The following is a 19988-nucleotide window of genomic DNA, read 5'->3' as shown; positions in this document are numbered from 1 at the left end:
TTTTTTGAGCCTTCATGATGGATCATCAGTTTTCTCCTTGAACAGTGTTATGGAACTTAATATCAAGAAGTTATTACTGATGTTCACCTTATATGTAATAACTTACCATCCACCAACTGTATTTATATAATGAGGGCAGCAATCTTGCATTTTGGTACAATACCATTAGTATTTTTTCTTTTACAACTCTGGAAAAAGCTCTGATATTCTGAAATACGCCAGACAGTACTCACTGAAACCCACTATCTCAAGAGAAATATGTCAGTAAGAAATACATTACGATTGTCACAGCTAAGCAATTTCCAAGACAAAAGGGATTATGAGTGATTTCACTGTAAAATAAAAGATAGTCAGTGTAACACAGAAAAATTAAATTTACAATTGAGATGTCACACAGTGGATGAAAAGACTTCACTCTCCACTCAAAATAAATAAATCCATAAAAATCATGCAAAGGGCAACAGTGAGGTGAAGTTTTGTGTACTTGGGCAAACAAAGCACTGGGTTTGTCATGAAAAATTCCTTGGGTTCACGTATTCGGGACTGGTTTTCTGACTTTTTTATTGGAAGCAGAGCCCAAGTAACAGCAGTGCTCAGATTCAAATTGTATTTTGAGAGAGCTTCAGTCAGAAATCCAGCTGATAGGCCAGTTTACAAGAAACAGATGATGTAATTTTGATAAAGCTCTCTTCTGGTTTCACAAACCAGAGCGTTTCAGACAAATAGGCAGGAAGTCCATTCAGACATACTGTTTTCCATGAAACATGCAGAAAGATCCCAAAGAGTGAAAAGAAATAGACAAGAAATTAAAGTATTTATCAAGTTTCTGTTTGAATACTACATCATGTTTTCATGTTGCTTCCAGGAAACTACATGCCTACAGCAGATATTGAAGCTTCTTCTTCCTTTAGGTAGTAGAGGCACTGGAATTGATAATCACACCAAGAGACAAAATGATGCAAGTAAAAGGAAATTATTTATTTATATATTTGTTCAAAATATTATTACAATTATAGAACATTATTTTAAAAGGAAGACCATCTTATATTTGTTCAAAACTAGCCTGTTAAGCATATACTTTTAAACTCTAATTTTTCATACACATAATGAAAGAAAATTATATTTTACAAATAGCTATTTTTATAGATCTTATGAAAAAACGTGTTCAAAAATAACTGCAGAAATCTGCCTTTTTAAATGTACAAAACATCTTTACTGTGCTGAAGATAACTTTCTGAACAGCCAAAAATATTTAAGTCAACAGTTGAGTCCACATCAAACCCTACTGAGAGCAGTAGTGACATAAAAATGAAGAGTATTGTACAAAGTACAGATTTTGTTTGTCTTCATCCCTTACATATTCGTATTTGCTTTAAAAATGTTTTACAAAAACCGCCATTATTAAACCAAAAATCCTTCCCTATTGGCAGAAAAAAATGAGCCCCTGCATCTGTCTCTGCTTATTAAAGCATCTCCTCTTCTGTGAATCTTCTGTTACTTAAAGAGTTTTACCACTAACGTCAAGCAAAAATATTCTTCAGTCTATCACTGTGTAATCTGTTTTATTCTCACTTGGTTCTCCCTCCTAGTTTCATAATGAACAGTATTACAAAATCTTTAATACATTAACCGAAGAAGTAATAACTCAAGTACTTTAGCTGACGAGGCTTATGTATAGACTGGCTCACTGTAAAACCAACTGTTTAATTAACTCAAAACCAATTGCAACTAATGCTGCTTGACTTTTAGTCAGCTATAACCAGTCTAACACAATGTGTGTATGTCTTTCTGTCGTTGTCTCTTCATTACTTTCTTTATTGTCCCTTCTGGCACTTCTTCTGGAATGAGCTTTTTAAGAAGGTGCGGTATCCTGGATCATCTACATACTCATTCTTAAAACGGGAACTCAGGACTCTCTGTCTCTTCTTTTCTCCCAGGATAATATCTGCTCCATAAAATGTGTCTTCAAATCTCATGTCAGAGGCTGTAGACTAAAACCAGACATTAAATACATATTAGACTTGGAGACGCTACCATGTTCTGATGTATTTTAGTGAAGTTACATGGAAATACAGGTACTTGCCACTAGATCATCATGACACCAACTATATGATTGATTATTCAGTTCCAACAGTTTTTAGAAAGATGCATAAGTACTAAACATATAATTTAAACACGTATTTTGAAGTACAGTTTTTACTTTCCCAAGTTTTGCATGTACATAAATTCATTTTCTGCATCTTCAGTGTTCCTTAGAATTGTGACTAATATCCACTAGGTTTGGTTTTATTCAGAACTCAGAAAATCACACTCGTTCATAATGCAAAACAGCAACACAGAAGTAACATAATTGTTGGGTAGGTTCACTCCTAGCAGTACCAAGCACTATCCACCACTCTGTTTTATTCAGACTTGTTTTAAGTGCAAGGTACCTCAAGGACTTCTGTTAACAAACCTGCATGCTGGTTGATTTGCTAAGAGGTATCAACAGCTTTTTCCCAGCAAACTTAAAGGATCAACTGTAACAAAGAAGCAGGATGGCAAACAGCAATCCATGTGGGAAAACACGGTGGAAGAGAGTTTGGGACCAACTTCAGTCATGGTAAAATATCCACAATTAGGAAAAACTTTGGTTAGAAGAAATTGATGTCATATACTTCAAGAAGGGGAAACAATGTCTTTATTCAGCATGAGGAGGGAAGGAAGCGTTAAGCAAACCTTAAGGAATGAATCAATTTTTTAATGAACCCGAGGGAACAGTGGGGAATCATGGGAAGGCCTGCGCACGGACTGGATATTGTAGTTGACCAAATTCAGTGTTTTTTAGCCTCTATCTAACTTCCATATAAATTGAATGGTGTCAATTGCAAAAATAAGACACTGAACTACAAAAATATCATCTTAAAAATAGCATGAACTCAGTTATGTCCATAGTGACATACTTAATGAAATGCAACAGTTTTTGTTGTACAGCACATGCAATTAATTATAAAAGCTTTATAAAAGTATTGTCCAAGGGGAGAAAAAAAAGAAAAAAAAAAAGAAAAGAAAAAAAGTAAGCAGTTTTGCTCTGAATATAATTAAAAAAATACATTGATGAACACACTGAATACATCCAGATGGTTCATTTTACATTTTCCATGACATCTTTCTTAACCCTAGATAAAAAGGACAATGGAAGATATCTGCACTTAAGACAAATGGCCAAAAATTGTCTCAGTCAGGAATATTTGATTATTGCACCTCCGACTGAAAAGAGTTGTCCTTATCTCATTCTATTCCTTCAGTAAAACATGGACATCCTGCCAGTGTGCACTCACCAACAGCCTAAGATTTCTCCGTCTCTCTTCTATCCCACACACTTTCCTGTCCCATTCACTCATTAAGGCAATCCTTGCCCTTGTCAAAGCCTAAAAATGTATAGCCTCTACGTAAGGAATAGCTGTTGAGGGCTGAGTGAAAGGAGACACTGATGGCAAGAGTAAGTAGGCAAGAAGGATAAAAAAAAGAAGTCAGATTTACTTACCTGCACCTACATGTAATGCTGCGTTAGGCCATCAAAGTCATCCAAGCTGATGTATGCCTGAAGAATCCACTCTATACATCATTTCCCTATGACGCCACACACCCAACTCTCCAGAGTCAAATTAATGTCACATAACAAATATGTAAGCAGGTTTTGTGTATAAGCCTACCACCTTGCAGCAATGAAAAGTACACCGTGCATTGCTCTCCCTTTCAAACCTTCATTCTTCTAATAAGAGAGCTATCCTTTTTTCCCCCAAAATACTGAATTATTATTTCTTCTCATTTATGAGAAGAACTTAGCATCCTTATGTTCTGGTGTTAGATTAAGAAAGGTAACTTAACTTACAAGGCACGGTTTTGAACAAAGAACACTAAATTGGAACACGGACTTGTGATGATCACAATGCATTTCTGAGTAGAATCTGTATTGAATCGAACTGCACAAACACTTGGCATTAGTGACAAAGACAGATCTGTTTCCTCCAATATCTGTGCAGCAGAACTTTTCAAACTTCTGCTCCTCAAGAAACTCAGCTCTTTTCTGAATGGCATGTATTTAACCTGTGGACATTGACTGGAACCAGAAGAAACTGGAAAAATAAGAGGCTCTGGTTTTAAACCACAGACCAGTGAAATGCTGTAAGTCCTGGGAGTGATATTAATGAGTTTTGACAAATCAGGATGCTGCTTCTTAGGACAAGTTAATTGCATTTTTATTAAATTAAAAGCATTTAAAATCTCAAAGCTCTGATAATTTGGAAAGTTTCTCGAGAAGTATGAACGTTATAAAAGCATTTATCTGTTTTAAAATCTAAGATATTACTCATGATCTGACAGATATTCCACCACAGTGACTCCTTTAGGAGACAAGAATTAAGTCTGACAACAGCATTTGCCTGTACTGGAAATACAACAAACCTTTCTCACTGGCAAATGTGCACTTGTGCTAACTGCTGTGCAATATCTGTGCAGATTAAAATGAAAGGTAAGAATAAGGCCTGGGATAGTGTTATTAGCATCCTGAGCATATAAATACCATGAAGTTATCAGAAAATACTCACAAAACGTGCTTTCACTCTTTTAGGAAGTTCTTCATCTAGAGTATAGATCTCTTCTCTCTTCATTACAATTTGAGAGCCATCCTCAAACTCAACCTAATTGAAAAAAAAAAAAAAAAAAAGAGTACTAAAAAGATAATAATTGTGATATAACTCTGAGAAGTTTCTGGGGATGTCTGAATAAAAATGCATCTGCAAGGAGAGAAGATGTGCAGATAAATATTTGCTATTTTTGTGAAATTAAGAATGTTATTTTTTAGAATATATATATACATATTTATATATAAATAACATCTAAGCAAAGAGACTTCAAAATCGACACTGACACACACGCAATAAAATAAAGTTTATTAGGGAGGCAGAGCAGAAACAACAAAGACGAAACAATTCTGCAGGACCGATGTATTAAAATGTCTTCATGTCATTTTAATTTGCCTCATTTTTCTTTCCTCGCTTCTAATAAATAAATAAATAAATTTAATTTTAACATCCTGTGCTTCAAGGTTGAGGAAGACGATGTCAAAAGAAACTAAGTATGAGTGACAACTAGGGAAATAGCAGTTAACAGAATTTTATTGAATCTGATGGAATTTCTTTAAAATGCTCTGTTCAGAAGATGAAAAGCTTTATCATGCTTAGGTTTAGATTTAATCCAACATGAACCCTGTTAGCAGAAAATGAGAAAGGAAATGTAACTAGGTGTGGGGAATGTTAAAATGCTGAGGCTTTGAAGCATTTATGCCTTTTCAGTAGCTGCTGATTTTTTTTTTTCATACTTCATCTAACAATTGTGACTTTCAGCTATTATCTAGGACTGCAGTTTTAGTTCCCACAGAAACTGTACTTAAAAGTTCGGCAAGAACTTAAAAGAAGTCCCATTCCATTTAATGATACCACTTGAATGACAACAGACTTATACTGTAATAATAAGTCCAAAAGCATAGATATAAAAACATTAGCTTATTAAATCTGAAAAATCATGCATTTGAAGTTGTAGATGAAGTGGGTTTTGTAGGTCCAAATTAAAACCTTGCCTTGACTGACAGAGTCAAATTAATTTTAACAGCTGAAGAATCCAATACAGTATATCCACTGTCAAAAGTAGAGGCACAGGTACATGAACTATTAACTTCTTTAAAAGCAAGATCTCTTTAAAAACTGTTTAAAAGGGATGCACAAATCCAGGTTGCATTTAAATTCCAAAGAAAACTCCGCAGAGCACAGATGTGTAAAGAAATCACAGAAGTCACCTTTGCCCCTCTGTTCCTGTTACTAACCCTATAGGCCAAGTGATCTCCAGAGGAACCTAAAGGTCCCTTTGGCTTAAGCTTGTTTAAACGATGTCCATTTTATTATTCTTCACCATCATCTGTGAGCAGACTTTCTGCTACTCCTGCTCCTTACTGCATAGCACATTTCATAGTACGGTTTTGCTTTGTATCCTGCAGTAATGCTTGTTATGAATCAGGCAGGAAATAAACTCCCCTGGTTCCATGCAATTCGAAAATTAATGGGCAAAGACTTTTGTTTTCAGTGGTAGGGTAAAGTGGGAGGAGACTGTTTCATACCACAGAATCTTACAAGTTTGCTGTGTGAAATATGTTCAAACTTTGCAACTGGAAGGTTTACAGCTATAATTCAGCATGGAAATGCACTGGAAATGTATTTGCCATGATGTTAAAGGCAAACATATGCACTTCTCTAAGACTTCCAGTTGTTTTGTGATTCAAGCAAAATACAAAATCACTGTCTCTAACAACTCAAACTCATTCCAGACTGCATATACTACATCATAAATCATCTATTTTATCCAGCAATTTATTTTATTTGCACTTCTGCAGCTGTACTGTGTCTGTGTACCACATTATTCTCTCTGTAAGATTTTCTTTCACCACGACAACAAGATTAAAGGATCAGTGGAAACTGTAGAAAACAACGGGGTGAATAATTTAATCATCTCAAATGAAAATCTAAAATAAACACTGAAAACAATTGTATCTGCATTAAATATGACATCACGCGGGTAGACCTCATTAACATTTGAAATGTACACCTACTTCATTTGCAGGTGTAACTCTGCTTAGGGACTGTGTGGGGTAACTGGGTGGCAATTGTTAAACTAGATAACATGAATTCTGGCACATTTTGTCATAGCTCCTACATGCACAAGCATTCTCACATTCTGTACAAATGTCTCATGAACATGAGAACAATTCATGGATTTATCCATATTTGGATATTTGAACAGATTTGTTGTATCAGATGAAAATTGTTTCAGAGATTTGTTTTCAGTCTCTCCTTTTGTGGTACCATATAAGAGAATATGAAAGAGCAAGAGATTCTCTTGGTATGAGAATCCTAGGTGTCCAATAGAGAGCAAGAGAACAGTGTGCACATATACATGTTTCCTAGAGGCTGTGTTGGAAACAGGAAACACTACTAATTGTCTTGGAGTTAGTCTTGCACCTTGCATGTCACAGACTTTCTGTAATCTGTGGTCATGTTTGGCAGCCCTGTCATACAGACTAAAATGCTTGCAAAATTTCAGAAATTCTGTATTGTATAACTTGGACACCCTTTAATCTTTGCTGGTTTCCCAGTTTGTTAAAAGAGTTTGTCTTGTTAAAAGGAGTTCACAGTAGTCTCTAATGATTATTATCCACTTCTGGCAGTTCAGGTTGGCAGCGATGAGGTCTAACAGAGAAGCCCGAGGACCGAAGGAGCTTCGGGTCTTGGGGGTGGCCAGTTGAAGGACTGGGAGTACAGGTAGTGCTTTCCTCAATCCCTTAGACGGCTGGGAAAAATGCTGAGAGGAACAGGAAAACCCACCTGATCAGCACATGGCTAAGAGACTGGTACCATCAGAGGAATTCTGAGGGTTTTTTATTATTATTATTTTAATTCAGAGTGGGGTTTATTCAGCACCAGAACTACTGGAGAAAGATGGAATCAATCTGCCTCGATAGGGAAAAACAAATAAAGGCAGGCTTGCTAGAGACAAGACTAAGGGTGGCATGCCAGAGATGTGTGTGAGACCAATAGCCCAGCTGAAGTGCATCTTCACCAATACACACAGCATGGGCAACATGAAGCACTCTTCACTGTGCAGTAGGAAAATCTAGTCACCATCAGCAAACACAGTGGGATCATTTTCATGACTTAGGGTACTATGGTTAGGCTGTGGTATGACTTGATGATCTTCAAGGTCTTTTCCAACCTGGGTAATTCTGTGATTCTATGATTCCATGATGGGAGTGCTGCAATGGTGCAATGGAGGGCTACAAGCTCTTCAAGATGGATAGGCAAGAAAGGATGATTGGTGGGGTGGCTCTCTATGTTAGGAAGTGTTTCAGTGTTGTAAAGCTCAATCCTGGAAATGACAAGGTCATGTCCTTATGGATAAGGAGCAGAGGGAAGGCCAACGAGGCTGACATTCTGCTGGGAGTCTGTTACAGAACACCCAACCAGGCTGAAGATAGGTATAATGTTTTACAAGCACCAGACAGAAGTCACACAACCACTTGCCCTTGTTCTCATGGAGGTCTTCAATTTACCTGACATTTGCTGGAAATATAATACGGTACAGTGGAAGTAAAATAGGAGGTTCGTGGAGTGTGCGGAAGATAAATTCCTGAAACAGCTGGTAAGAGAGCCTTACAGGGGAAGCCTTCTGCCAGGCTTGCTGCTCATGAACAGGGAAGGACTGGTGGGAGACTGGGTGGATGGAAGCTGTCTCAGGCAGTGTGATCACGAATGAAGATCTATATTCATGGTGAAGCCAGGAGTGGAGGCAGTAAAACTGCTGCCTTGGACTCTGGAGGACACACTTCAGACTGTTCATGACACTGGCTGTAACAGTTGTTTCAGAGCCAGTTGTGAAGTGCAAAGAGGTCCAGGAAACCTGGACTTCCCTCAAGAAGGAAATCAAATCACCAAGCTACTCTCAATGATATTTGAAAAGTTGTGATGATTGTGTGAAGTTCTTGGTGACTGGAAGAAAGGAGGCATCATACTCCTTTTTAAGTGAAGGGTAAGGGTAAAAAGTAAGACCTCAGAAACTACCAACTTGTCAGTCTCAGCTCCGTGCCAGGAAAGATCAAGGAGCAGATCCTCCAGACAGGAAGATGAAAGAAGAGAACCAGCATAGCTTCACCTTGGGCAAATCCTGCTTGATCAATCTGGTGGCCTCTTATGATGATGTCATTGCATCAGTAGTCAAGGGAAGAGTCACTGATGTCAGCTCTCTGGGCTGCATTCAATATGGTACCACACAACATCCTTCTATCCAAATTGGAAAGATAGGGATTTGATGGGTGGACGGTTCAATGGATGAAGAACTGGCTGCAGGATCAGGTTGGATATTAGGAAGAACTTCTTTACAGAAAGGGTAGTTAGGTACTGGAATAGGCTCCCCAGGGAGGTGGTTGAATCGCCATCCCTGGATGTGTTTAAGAGCCGTTTGGATGTGGTACTCAGGGATATGATTTAGCAGAGGATTTTTAGAGATGGGGTACTGGTTAGGCTGCGGTTGGACTTGATGATCTTCAAGGTCTCTTCCAACCTGGGTAATTCTATGATTCTATGATTCTATCATGCCCAGGGAGTGGTGGTCAGTGGCTCAATGGAGATCAGTGGTGAGTGGTGTCCCACAGGGGTCAGTGCTGGGATTGATACTCTTTATTATCTTCATCAATGACACTGACAGCAAGTTTGCAGATGATACAAAGCTGTGGGGTGCAGTCAACACACCAGAAGGATGGGATACCAGCCAGATAGACTTAGACAGGCTTGAGTAGTGGACCCAGGTGAACCTCCTTAGGTTCAACAAATCCAAATACAAGATCATGCACCTGTGTTGTGACAACCTTCACTACCAATACAAGCTGAGGGGTGAAAGGATTGAGCATAACCCTACCAAAAAAGACCTGGGGGAACTGGTGGATGGGAAGCTGGACATGAGTCAGGAATGTGCCATTGCAGCCCAGAAAGTCAATTATATCCTGGGCTGCATCAAAAGAAGCATGGCCAGCAGAGTAAGGGAGGTGATCCTGCACCTCTGCTCTGTTCTGGTGAGGCCTCACCTGGAGGTGAGGACCAGGACCTCATAGTGTCCAGATGTGGAGTCCTCAGTACAGAAGAGATGTAGATTTGTCAGAGTGTATCCAGAGGAGAGCCACAAAAATGTCCCAAGGAATGGAGTAGCTCTCCTACAAAGACAGACTGGGAGACCTGGGGCTGCTCAGCCAGGAGAAGAGAAGTCTGCAAGGTGACCTGATTATGGCCTTTCGATATCTAAAGGGGAGCTACAGGAAAGAATAGGACAGATTCTTTAGCAGGGTCTGTGGTGACAGAACAAGGGGAAATGGTTTCAAGCTTAAAGTGGGTAAATTTAGGCTGGATGTAAGGAAGAAGTATTTTATAGTGAGGGTGGTGAGGCACTGGAACAGGCTGCCCAGCGATGCAGTTGATGCCCTGTCCCTGGAGACTTTCAAGGCAAGGCTTGATCAGACCCTGGACAACATATCTTGCTGTGGATGTCACTGTTCATTGCAGGAGAGCTGGACTAGATGACTTTTGAAGGTCCCTTCTAAGAATTATATGATTCTAACACAAATGCGTAGGAACAGGCTGTCTCCACGTGCCAGAAGATGAGCTGGTGGGGAACAGGTTACATCTTGAGTACAGCATTCAGTTTGGGGCCCCTCACTAAAAGAAAGACATTGAGGCCCTGGATTGTGTCCTGTGAAGGGCAACAAAGTTGGTGAGGGGTCTTGAGCACAAGCTTTGTGAGGAGTGGCTGAAGGAACTGGGACTGGTTAGTTTGGAGGAGAGACACTTACGGGGAGACCTTATCCTTCCATACAACTACCTGAAAGGAGGCTGCGGCGAGTTTGATCAACTTCTTATATCAGCAATAGATAATGACCTGAAGTTGTACCAGGGAAAATGCAGGTTGGATATTAGGAAAAATTTCTTCTCAGGTGTGGTTGTACATTGAAAGAAGCTACTCAGGGAAGTGGTAGAGTCACCATTACTGTATGTGTTCATTAAATGTGTAGGTGTGATATTGAGGGATGTGGTTTTGTGGGCACGATGGTGATGGATGGACGATTTGATTATCTTTCTTGTCTTCCCCAAACTAAATAATCCTATAATTGGTATGCTGAGAAACTGCAAACCTTACTAACATCCTTGTGCTAGTCCATTTTCCATTAACTATACTGTTTTCATCATGTTGTCTAAGAGGTCCAAAATAAGACAAAAAGCTAATTTTTACTATTTCAGTTTTAAACAACACATTAATCTAATCTCACAGTATTCCTTAGAAGACCAACTGTTTAGAAGATTAAATGATTAGAAGATTACTGCTACTGTAGAACAATAATATTTGCATTTTATTAAAACCAAAACTTTTTACTTTCACAAAATAACACATCTCCTATATATAAGCAAAGGGGTAAAATTTAGAGACTAACTCAAGGGATCAGGCATTTGAGGACCTGAGTTTGATTGCAAGTCATTGGCAAACAGAGAAGGTCAATGCAGCATATCATTTAGCCTCCCTGTGCCGTAATTTATCTACAGATATAATAGCAAATTTGCCATTTTTGTACAGTAATGAGAAGCCTTCAGATGAAAAGAGTTACAAAAGTGAAAATGATTATATACATATAAAAGAAATGTATCTAGATTCTCATTCTTAGAGAAGTACTATTATTATTGTGATTGTTTTATTGCAGTTTCTACCATTCACTGGGGTACTCAAAACTGCTGACTGATTTTTTCTCAAATTCAAGTACAAAAAAAACCCACCACCACCACCACCAACAACAAAAAAAACAATTACTGTGTCTCTAAAATCAGAAATCAGCTTTTTAGCCTAAAAACCTTTTAAAGCTGCAGTGTTCCGTTTCATTTTGCTTTTGCTAAGGATAATATACTCTCTAGATTATGTGTTAATTAATTCAGAAGTATCTTGTACAAATGGAAGTGGAGCTATTTTCACTCTTCTTTTGACTGTCTTTTTTCCATCCTTTCACAAAATGCCTGGGGCACACTGTGGCCATAAACTAATAATAGATTTTATCTCATTAATGATGTAATTACCTGAAATCAAATAAATATCTGATTTGGAGACAGGAAATAAATAACTTGGAAAAAATAACTACTTCTCTTAATATTCTACCTGTTCTCCTTATAAAATGAAGACTACTGACTGAGTTATGTTAAATAACCTTTTTTAAAATTTTATTTCATAAATAAAAAAGCTCAACTTGGACGAAATGCACAGTACTAGTTAATGTTTTAGACAACATTATGCACTGGTTTAAAGGCATCAGCAGCTGCAATTTAGTCCATACTCCTGCAGATTGAAGTTGTGGTCTGCCACTCCAATGCTAGAGCTGAATAAGCAATAAAGACATCTCAAAAATAGGAGTCTGATAATAGATATAGACACTCACCTGATACATGTGAGCTGTGTTTGTTCCGAGATACTTTGCACCATACAGCTTTCCATCAGGCCACTTCACTTGAACAACCTCTCCCTCTGCAGGTGGGCCCAGCTTTAGGCAATCTCTGCTCTATTTACAAAGAAGGATGGATTCTCACGTCAGGGAGTGAGCTAATACATTTTGAAATTACCAGTAAGCTGCTTCTTACAACTTGATAATTGGAGAAGATTTATTACCATGTGTGTTTCAAGTTTTATAATCCTGCTAATGGGCTCACAGAAGATACTGTTAGCCTTTATGAAAATGAAATACTGACCACAGAAACTCTCTTAACAGCTTGATGCTGCATTGGCAAGGCAACATATGCATAAATCAGATAGCTATCAGCAACTGTGATACATTTCCCCAAATTAATTTCTGTCACACACTGAAAATAAAGATCACTAAAGAGCAATTGAATATGTGCAACAATTTCTTTTACATATTCAAATAACTCATGTTTTGTTAATTGCAGCACATTTTTGCTGGATGCTAACTTCGCTGACTGAAACATGCAGTTATAGATCAAACTATAAATGGTGAGAATGTCAATGAGTTCTTTGCATAGCTGATGGAGAAACACTGAAATAGTCTAAATACACATAATGAAGAACAGGTGAGGTTTTCTGTTTCACTTGTTATTTTTCAGGAGTTACAAAACATGTTTTTTTCCTGTGTTTTGGCAAAATTTTTGCCTGATTTGTTGAGAATCACAGAGCAGCACAGTTTATACTGCTCATACATCCTTGCTACAGTTTCTTTTGCCTCACATGGCTCAGGTCTGACCCAAATGATTTATGTGGAGCACACTATTCACATCAGAAACCGGTATGATGGGCATGGGAAGGACCATGCCAGTTCTGTGCTCACCGATTCCTTAAAAATCACCTCCGACAAATATTCACCCCCCAAAAAGCATTTGTACTTTGTAGTGACTACCTCAGAAGACTTGTGATGCAGATTAGAGCTAATTTAATGGTTTTCTCCTTGATGGGGATTCGTGATATCTGAGCTCACTGCTGAGAGGCAGAACATGAAGGGAAAAGGCAGAGCCAAGGGCTCAGATACAAGGACTCAGGGGCAAGGCTCTTCAGGATCTGGTGTTATCTGAGGTTGCTGTGGTACTTTCACTGTTTTCACAATGTATTATTTACATAGAATAATTACCAAAATGGATTGTTGGGTTCACCTGGCTCTTCTAACTGAGGCCAGGGATTATGACAAACAACTTAAAATATGCAAAAACATGCTACAGTAATCCTTACTGGAGCACGATCATGCTACAATAGCATATTAGCCCAATCCAAGCCTGATAAATTGTTTTTAATCATATATATCCATGAAATTGATTCATCTCATGAGAAAAGCAGAATAATGCTGAGCTTTTGTAGAAACATGCACTCCCGCAAAATAGATGACAATGCTGTCTGTCTCTCAGTAGGTCTCCAAGGGGACAGCTCCAAGACACATCATCTGTGTTTGCCTGGCAAGGGCTTTTGTGACAGACACAGAATGACATATCCTTTTAGTATCACCATATTTCCAATGGGTACGACCACTTCTGGGGTTGGAAATGGCATTCCAGTACTACAGGAAGGGAGAAAGTTTTTCTCCTTGGTGATGACTGTGAAGATGCTCAATAACATCAATACATTTCTCCCTTTTCTACTGATAAAGCATAAAAAATAACAACAACAACAACAAGAAGTCTTGACAAAGTGTCTTGAAAAAAGCTTTTAAAAGATATTATGAAATATAGCAGATTTCCTTAAAACAATCTATCAACAATGCAAACAATGTCAGGCCAAACATTAATTTTCTAAGAAAAAAAACCTATCAGGAATTGGTCCCTCTGTATCTGGCAGAAGAAAAGTCTCACAGCTTCTCTAGATTGGATAATGGAATTGCTCATATGGAAAATTAACAGTTCCCATTCAAATAACTAAGGAGAACTGGAATTATGACACAAACCCATCCCTCATATTACATATATACATACATATATATATATATGTAACCAAAGTACCTCACTTTATGGAACAACATTTGGGAAACCCATACTAAAACATTTGAGCTGATTACTGCCGACAGTTCCTAGCTTTTCTTCTATTACACAGATGAGGCATGATCAGACCTACTTTTCGGGCCAAAATTAACAAAACGCAACCTCACTCTTCTCAATTTTATCATGAAAAGTTGGGCACAAGATATGGAAATCTCTGAACATCCCCATAAGCCAGATGTAAGTAACGTACACTTCAGACACAGTCCCACACATTCTAAGTTTACAGATACTCAAAAAATTTCATTCTAAATTGTAGAGAATAACAATTCTTAAACTTTTTTTTTTTTTTTTTTTTTTTTTTTTTTTAAACAGGATGCATTTTCTGAATTTAGAAACATATAATTTTATATTCATGACATGCATTGACCTAACACAATAATCAATCCATTAGTAATAGCTGTTGGAATGATAAAGAATGTTATTTTATGCCTGGCACTGTCATGAAGAAGTTTTCCAATGTTTTTGTTTCCCCTGATGTTCTTTTGTTTTTTCCACAGTGACTGAACAATACTTTGAATCACAAAAGCTGAAGAGCATATCTGTAAGTACTAACTCTAGTTGCACCATCAGGGTGGTGATTGTTGACACCAGCTGAACAGAAGAACATGGACCCACACTAAGAAATAAGGAAAAAAGGTGACAGAGAAATGTTGTGAGATTCCAAAATTCTGAATTGCAGCCACTGACACTTGGAGAAAATATCTTAATTTATTTTAAAAAATGAAAAAAATATGATTAGAAGGCTTCCTAAATGAAGGCTAGAAAGTACAGATTTAAGATAAATTTAAGAATTATTTTGGAAATTATAAAAATCGAAGCGACTAAGATTTCTTCTAAATTTTATCCAAAGCAACCATACTGAAAACAACTACATTTATTAAATTCAAAGGAAGCACAAAATTAAATCCTGTGATTCTTGAAGTCAACAAGGCTAAATTTCAGTGCTACTGAGCAAGTCATCTTCTACAGGTGTGGCTCATATCTTCAGGCACTGACTGGCTTAGAGAAGCCGGAAAGCAATATTGATAGTAGAAAGGATACTGTAGTCTTTCATGTAAAGATTGTAGTAGGAAATGAAGAAATTATTCTGTGACTACAGATATCAGCCAAAGTTAATTTACTGAGTCTCTGGTCTGACAGAAAGCTAGATAGAGAAAAAATCTTAGAAAGGAAAATAGAGCATAGCTGACATAGAATATATTAGCACTTAATGGGGAAAAAAAAAGTTTGAGGTTTGTTCTTTTTTTCCCCCCAGCGAGGAAAGCAGCAGTTGAATGAAAAAGACCTAAAGACTGCAATGCATCATTTAATAACACTTTCAAAATCTTTCTTTTCCATTTAAAAATCTGTTTGTTTTTTTTTTGGTTTTTTGTTTTTTTTTTTTTTCATGTTTAAAAACCTGAAAAGACACTCTCAAGAATATTTCAGATGTTCAGAATTGCTCCAGAATCTAGCATCAAAAAAAGTTTTTCATAAGCTTGTACAACATTCTGCCTTCAACTGTCAGCTTAAAGCATGTCTGATCTTTCAGAAGCTTAACTGGAATCAAATCCTTCCAAACTTGATTTAGTCTTAAGTGAACGTGACATGAGATTGGTGGAGAAGGGTCAGTTAACTCCCTTCACTTAAAACAGTATGATCACAGTCAAAAAAGTAAACTTTGTATTTCAAATCATAGCAACAACATTGGTCATTTTATCTCTAGACCTTATTTGAAAAAAGGGAAAATGCCCACATGGCATTGTTTAGAGGAGCTATAAATCTAGCAATAGTCTAATATTTTAAAATGTTGCTGGAAAACAGTCATGACAAAATATCAATATTTGTTTTATCAAATCACAAGACATCATCATCAGATCACCTGGATTTTGTTATTTATTTTGATTATGTGATCCTGCTCTGATTCAAGAGAGGATACAGTGATGAAGGGCTCTGATTTGAACCTCCAACTGATAAACTTTGTTGCTATGTCTGTTTTAAGAACTGCACATTGCCTCCCACTCATACTTCCACATGGGCCTTCAGTGGAACTTGTATCAGGATGAAGGAAATCAGTTTCTATCTTGATCAGATTAGAACACTGTCTGAAGGAGACTACTAAACTCAGTTCTTACAGCTGTGCTCCTACAGTGAGTTTAGTAGGGAAGAGCAGAATTGTTTAAATATTGCAGTGTAAAATACGTTTTCAGTCGGGGAGATGGTAGAGTTGCCGCCCCTGACAGTGTTCAAGAGGTCTCTGGATGAGGAGCTATAAGATATGGTTTAGTGGCTTCTGGTAGCAACGGTAGTGGGAGGATGATTGGACTAGATGATCTCGTAGGTCATTTCCAACCTTGTGATTCTATGAAATCACTCTGAAATCTATGAGAACCTCTTCAGCTGATTACTATTACTGGAGACCAGTTTTCCCTGAACGCAGTCTTAAAAAATTCAAACATATATAGCTAGAAAAGGAAGATTAATATTTTTCATTTTTTACAAAAATAAGCCCAAACATTTGTAAAGATACGGAAGGAAAAAAAAATAATCAATCTATCTCATACAGTATATAATGGGAATATCATCTGTGTGTAGTTCACATTCACCTCCAACCTGTATGAATAAACACTGATTGTTTTCAGCTTCACTGTTTCCCAAAACCAAGATTTACATTTATGAACAAGTATAACCTCGTAGGTTTTTTTATATATGTCCTTTCACATATAGAATAGCCTCTTCCTGCTCTTAACCATCCATTCTTCTGCATCTTGTTAAAATGCTTTAAAGGCTGCTATGCACATAACTTGCTTCTACACACTCCCCATTAGGGTATTTCCACAAAATCCACACAGTGATGAGCATCAAACTGTAGACAAGCATTAACCATGACAGCAAACATAATCAGGTGGACACCTCTTTATTTCCTAACTGAGTCATTCCTATCACATGAATCTCAGCAACTCCAATTTTATTTTCCTCAGCACTAATAGAATTGCTTATCTGTTTAACTAGCAGGCACAGTGCTGAACTCTGGTATTTTTCAAAACTCTATGCTTTAGACTGTGTTCTAAATAAAATATTTTTGTTTGTTTAAACTGTATTTTAATCACAGGATTTTTCTCGATGTCACTTAGCAAAATTTTCTCCATCTTCTTGACATTTCTGTGCTTTGTTTGCTGATTTGCTTTGTTTTGGAAACAAAGCAGAAAATGCCTCATTCTTTATTAAAATTCTAGTGAAACGCCACTGGCACTATAATTGATATGAACAATGCAGGGCTAAAGTGGGTACACGTGGCTCTTGCAACATGTCTTTTGAGCTATCGCATACTTATAATACTTTTCTTGCTGTATGATTCTGTAATGCAGCAGAAGAATGAAATATATGTAAGTGGCAAAAATAATGTTGACTACTCTTAAAGAAATAGTATGGAATTTTAAAAAACACATGCAGAATCTGGCTGGCGTTATTCTTCCCAGATGCTATCCATTTGAAGGCTGTTTGACTGCTAGCTCAGAGCCTGACAAAGCAAAATATTTGTATCAATTAGTTTAGATGAATATATTTTTGTACTTTGAAGTTTCTCATTATTTCTATTCCAGAAGACATCAAAACCCTCCAGGAAGACACTCTCCAATCAGTCAACTTCAGTCTTACACAAAGGCTGAGTGAGAATCAATTTTGTTGTGCTGCTGCCTTCTGCATCAGAAGGCTCTTGAACCCCACTATGATGTTGTCATGAGACTTGTTGAGCAGAAATGGCTAAAGGCAGAGGTAAGCAGCAATCTGGCTTCATCCTCTACTGTGCCTGATGATACCTATCCTCTACATATTGTTCCATCCCCCATTCATAGAGGTTTAGGTACAATATTCTAATCCTCCTCCTAGAAGACTGAAAGCAGATAATCTAGCCCTGAGGTTTCAAAGATCAAAGAGAAACAGATACTAAAAAGATGAATTAAAGCTAAATCAGACTCTCTAATTGCAATAAACCTGGCCTTCCTATCCTGCTTTTCTCAGTTTTATTTTACATACTAGCACTTAATTTGTGTTTGCAAATTCACACACACTGTTAAAATCAAACTGTGAAACAGACACTGTCCATCACTTACTACCTCCTTCATACCTCAATCCACAGGAATGTGTCAGACTTTAATATCAACCTTTCTCTATCAACTATTTGTATGGAGAAAGCCAATATACTATCTCATTTTGAGCTTTTACATTAAAAATTGTTTGGTTTCTAAAAAAATAATTTGGAATTTATCCATAGTCTCCAGAACTTGATAACCAACACTTCTGCCCTCTTATTCTGGAGGAACTGAAATTTATTTCGTAGCAAAATAGGCATTAATCGTAGAATTTTAGAAACTTCAGTGGAAACTCTTACTTCTGACAACAGACAAAGCATGCTCACTACATCTCACTTCAACTCATAAGACTTCAGCTGGATTTCTCATTCCCAGAATCACAACGTGAAAAAGGTATTAACAATCATAGCCTAACCGTTGGACTACTGACAAAAATGATGTTACCACTGACCGCAGTTGGTCCTATCTAAATTCTCCCCTTTCAAATTACAAGCTGAATTTAATTTACTAACCCAATTCATTGCTGCTAGGATACCTGCCATGAGATATATTGCTCTTTGCACTAATATATGAAGACTGTTTGAACAGGAAAGGATGCAGAGGAACTGAACGTGTGGTGAGCAAGCTGTCATTACGAGTTAGCTACTGCTGTACAAACTCCAGAGAGAACACAGCTTCCGGGGCAGAGCAGGAAAGGTGCCTTCCCTGTACCTCTGCTCAGTCCTGACGTCAGAGCTGAAATGTCCCCAAGGCCATTCTGCAAAGGCATTTAATACAAGTTGTCTCCTCTGCTTATGTTATTTCAGCTAACATTAACTTTCAACTTTAGTGCTAGTGATTAAGCTTCCACAGTCATGCTTACCAGTAATTGTTTTATAAGGAGCACGACCAATGTGATTACAACAGTACCTCTGATTTAGAAAAGCTTGTCATACAGACAAATAACATACTGCAGCTGAAAACAGTGAATATATCTACCAACACTATTAAAGAGGAAGTGCAGACAAAGAACTGTAGAAACTCTTTGAAATCAACTGCTGATGTCAAAAGACTGTCAAACTGTTTTTCTTTGAGAAACTGATAGTGTACAGTACTCATGCAAATTTTTAGAAACACAAAATTAGGTTTCATACGTTCCAAGACAATTTGAATGAAAAGGATAGTGGTAGCTAATTTGCCACAGTCAGAATTTTATCTAAACAGGAACAGCAATTTACACAGTGCATTAGCATTTGAAAGAGCAGGCCTGATTCCCAGGAGTGCAATTCTGGTTTTGAATCGGTATAAATTCAATGAAATCACCAGATTAACAGAATAGTTACTGTAATTCAACAAATTTAGCATTGGATCACAGACCGCATAGTATAAAAATACTTTGAACTCATGCATATTATGTTGTCCTTAAAATGTTGCTGATTCTTCTCTTATAAAGGGAGTATATTTTTTAACCAAAGGGAAACTAGAAGTCAAACTGAACCATGCATTCCTTAATACATCAATTTTATTTTATTTTTTATATGCAGCTTAGAAATTTACTGTTTCAGCCATAAAGTTGTCTTTCAGCAATTACACAAATTCATGAATCATGCTAAATGAGAGATGCAGAATTGCCCAAAAGACTGTAATTCTAGCCCCTGATACAGAAAACAGCTCAGGATGTCCGTGGTATTACTGGGCATACAAACAAAGTGCAAAATAAAGGATAATAAGGAAGCCTTACTGTGGGGTACAAAATGCTCTATGAAACAAAACTCACTGTCTCATAAGAGCAGCA

General features: G+C 37.4%; 1 protein-coding gene across 3 annotated transcripts in view; it reads right to left on the bottom strand.

Annotated features, from left to right (window-relative positions):
* Positions 1–955: 955 nt before the first annotated feature.
* KDM4C (lysine demethylase 4C) overlaps positions 956–19988 on the bottom strand; it is a 295106-nt gene continuing 276073 nt past the window's right edge. For all 3 annotated transcript variants that reach the window (XM_072358921.1, XM_072358920.1, XM_072358922.1), the window contains exons 20-22: positions 12050–12169; positions 4590–4682; positions 956–1991 (exon numbers count right to left, since the gene is read on the bottom strand). In XM_072358921.1, the coding sequence (XP_072215022.1) occupies positions 1815–1991; positions 4590–4682; positions 12050–12169 (390 nt within the window). In that variant the 3' untranslated portion in view covers positions 956–1814. The remainder of the gene's footprint in view (positions 1992–4589; positions 4683–12049; positions 12170–19988) is intronic.

This window comes from Excalfactoria chinensis, chromosome Z (genome assembly GCF_039878825.1).
Source record: "Excalfactoria chinensis isolate bCotChi1 chromosome Z, bCotChi1.hap2, whole genome shotgun sequence".
Classification (NCBI taxonomy): domain Eukaryota; kingdom Metazoa; phylum Chordata; class Aves; order Galliformes; family Phasianidae; genus Excalfactoria; species Excalfactoria chinensis.
Note: the sequence above shows the minus strand (reverse complement) of the source record. Positions and strands in the feature narration are given on the sequence as shown.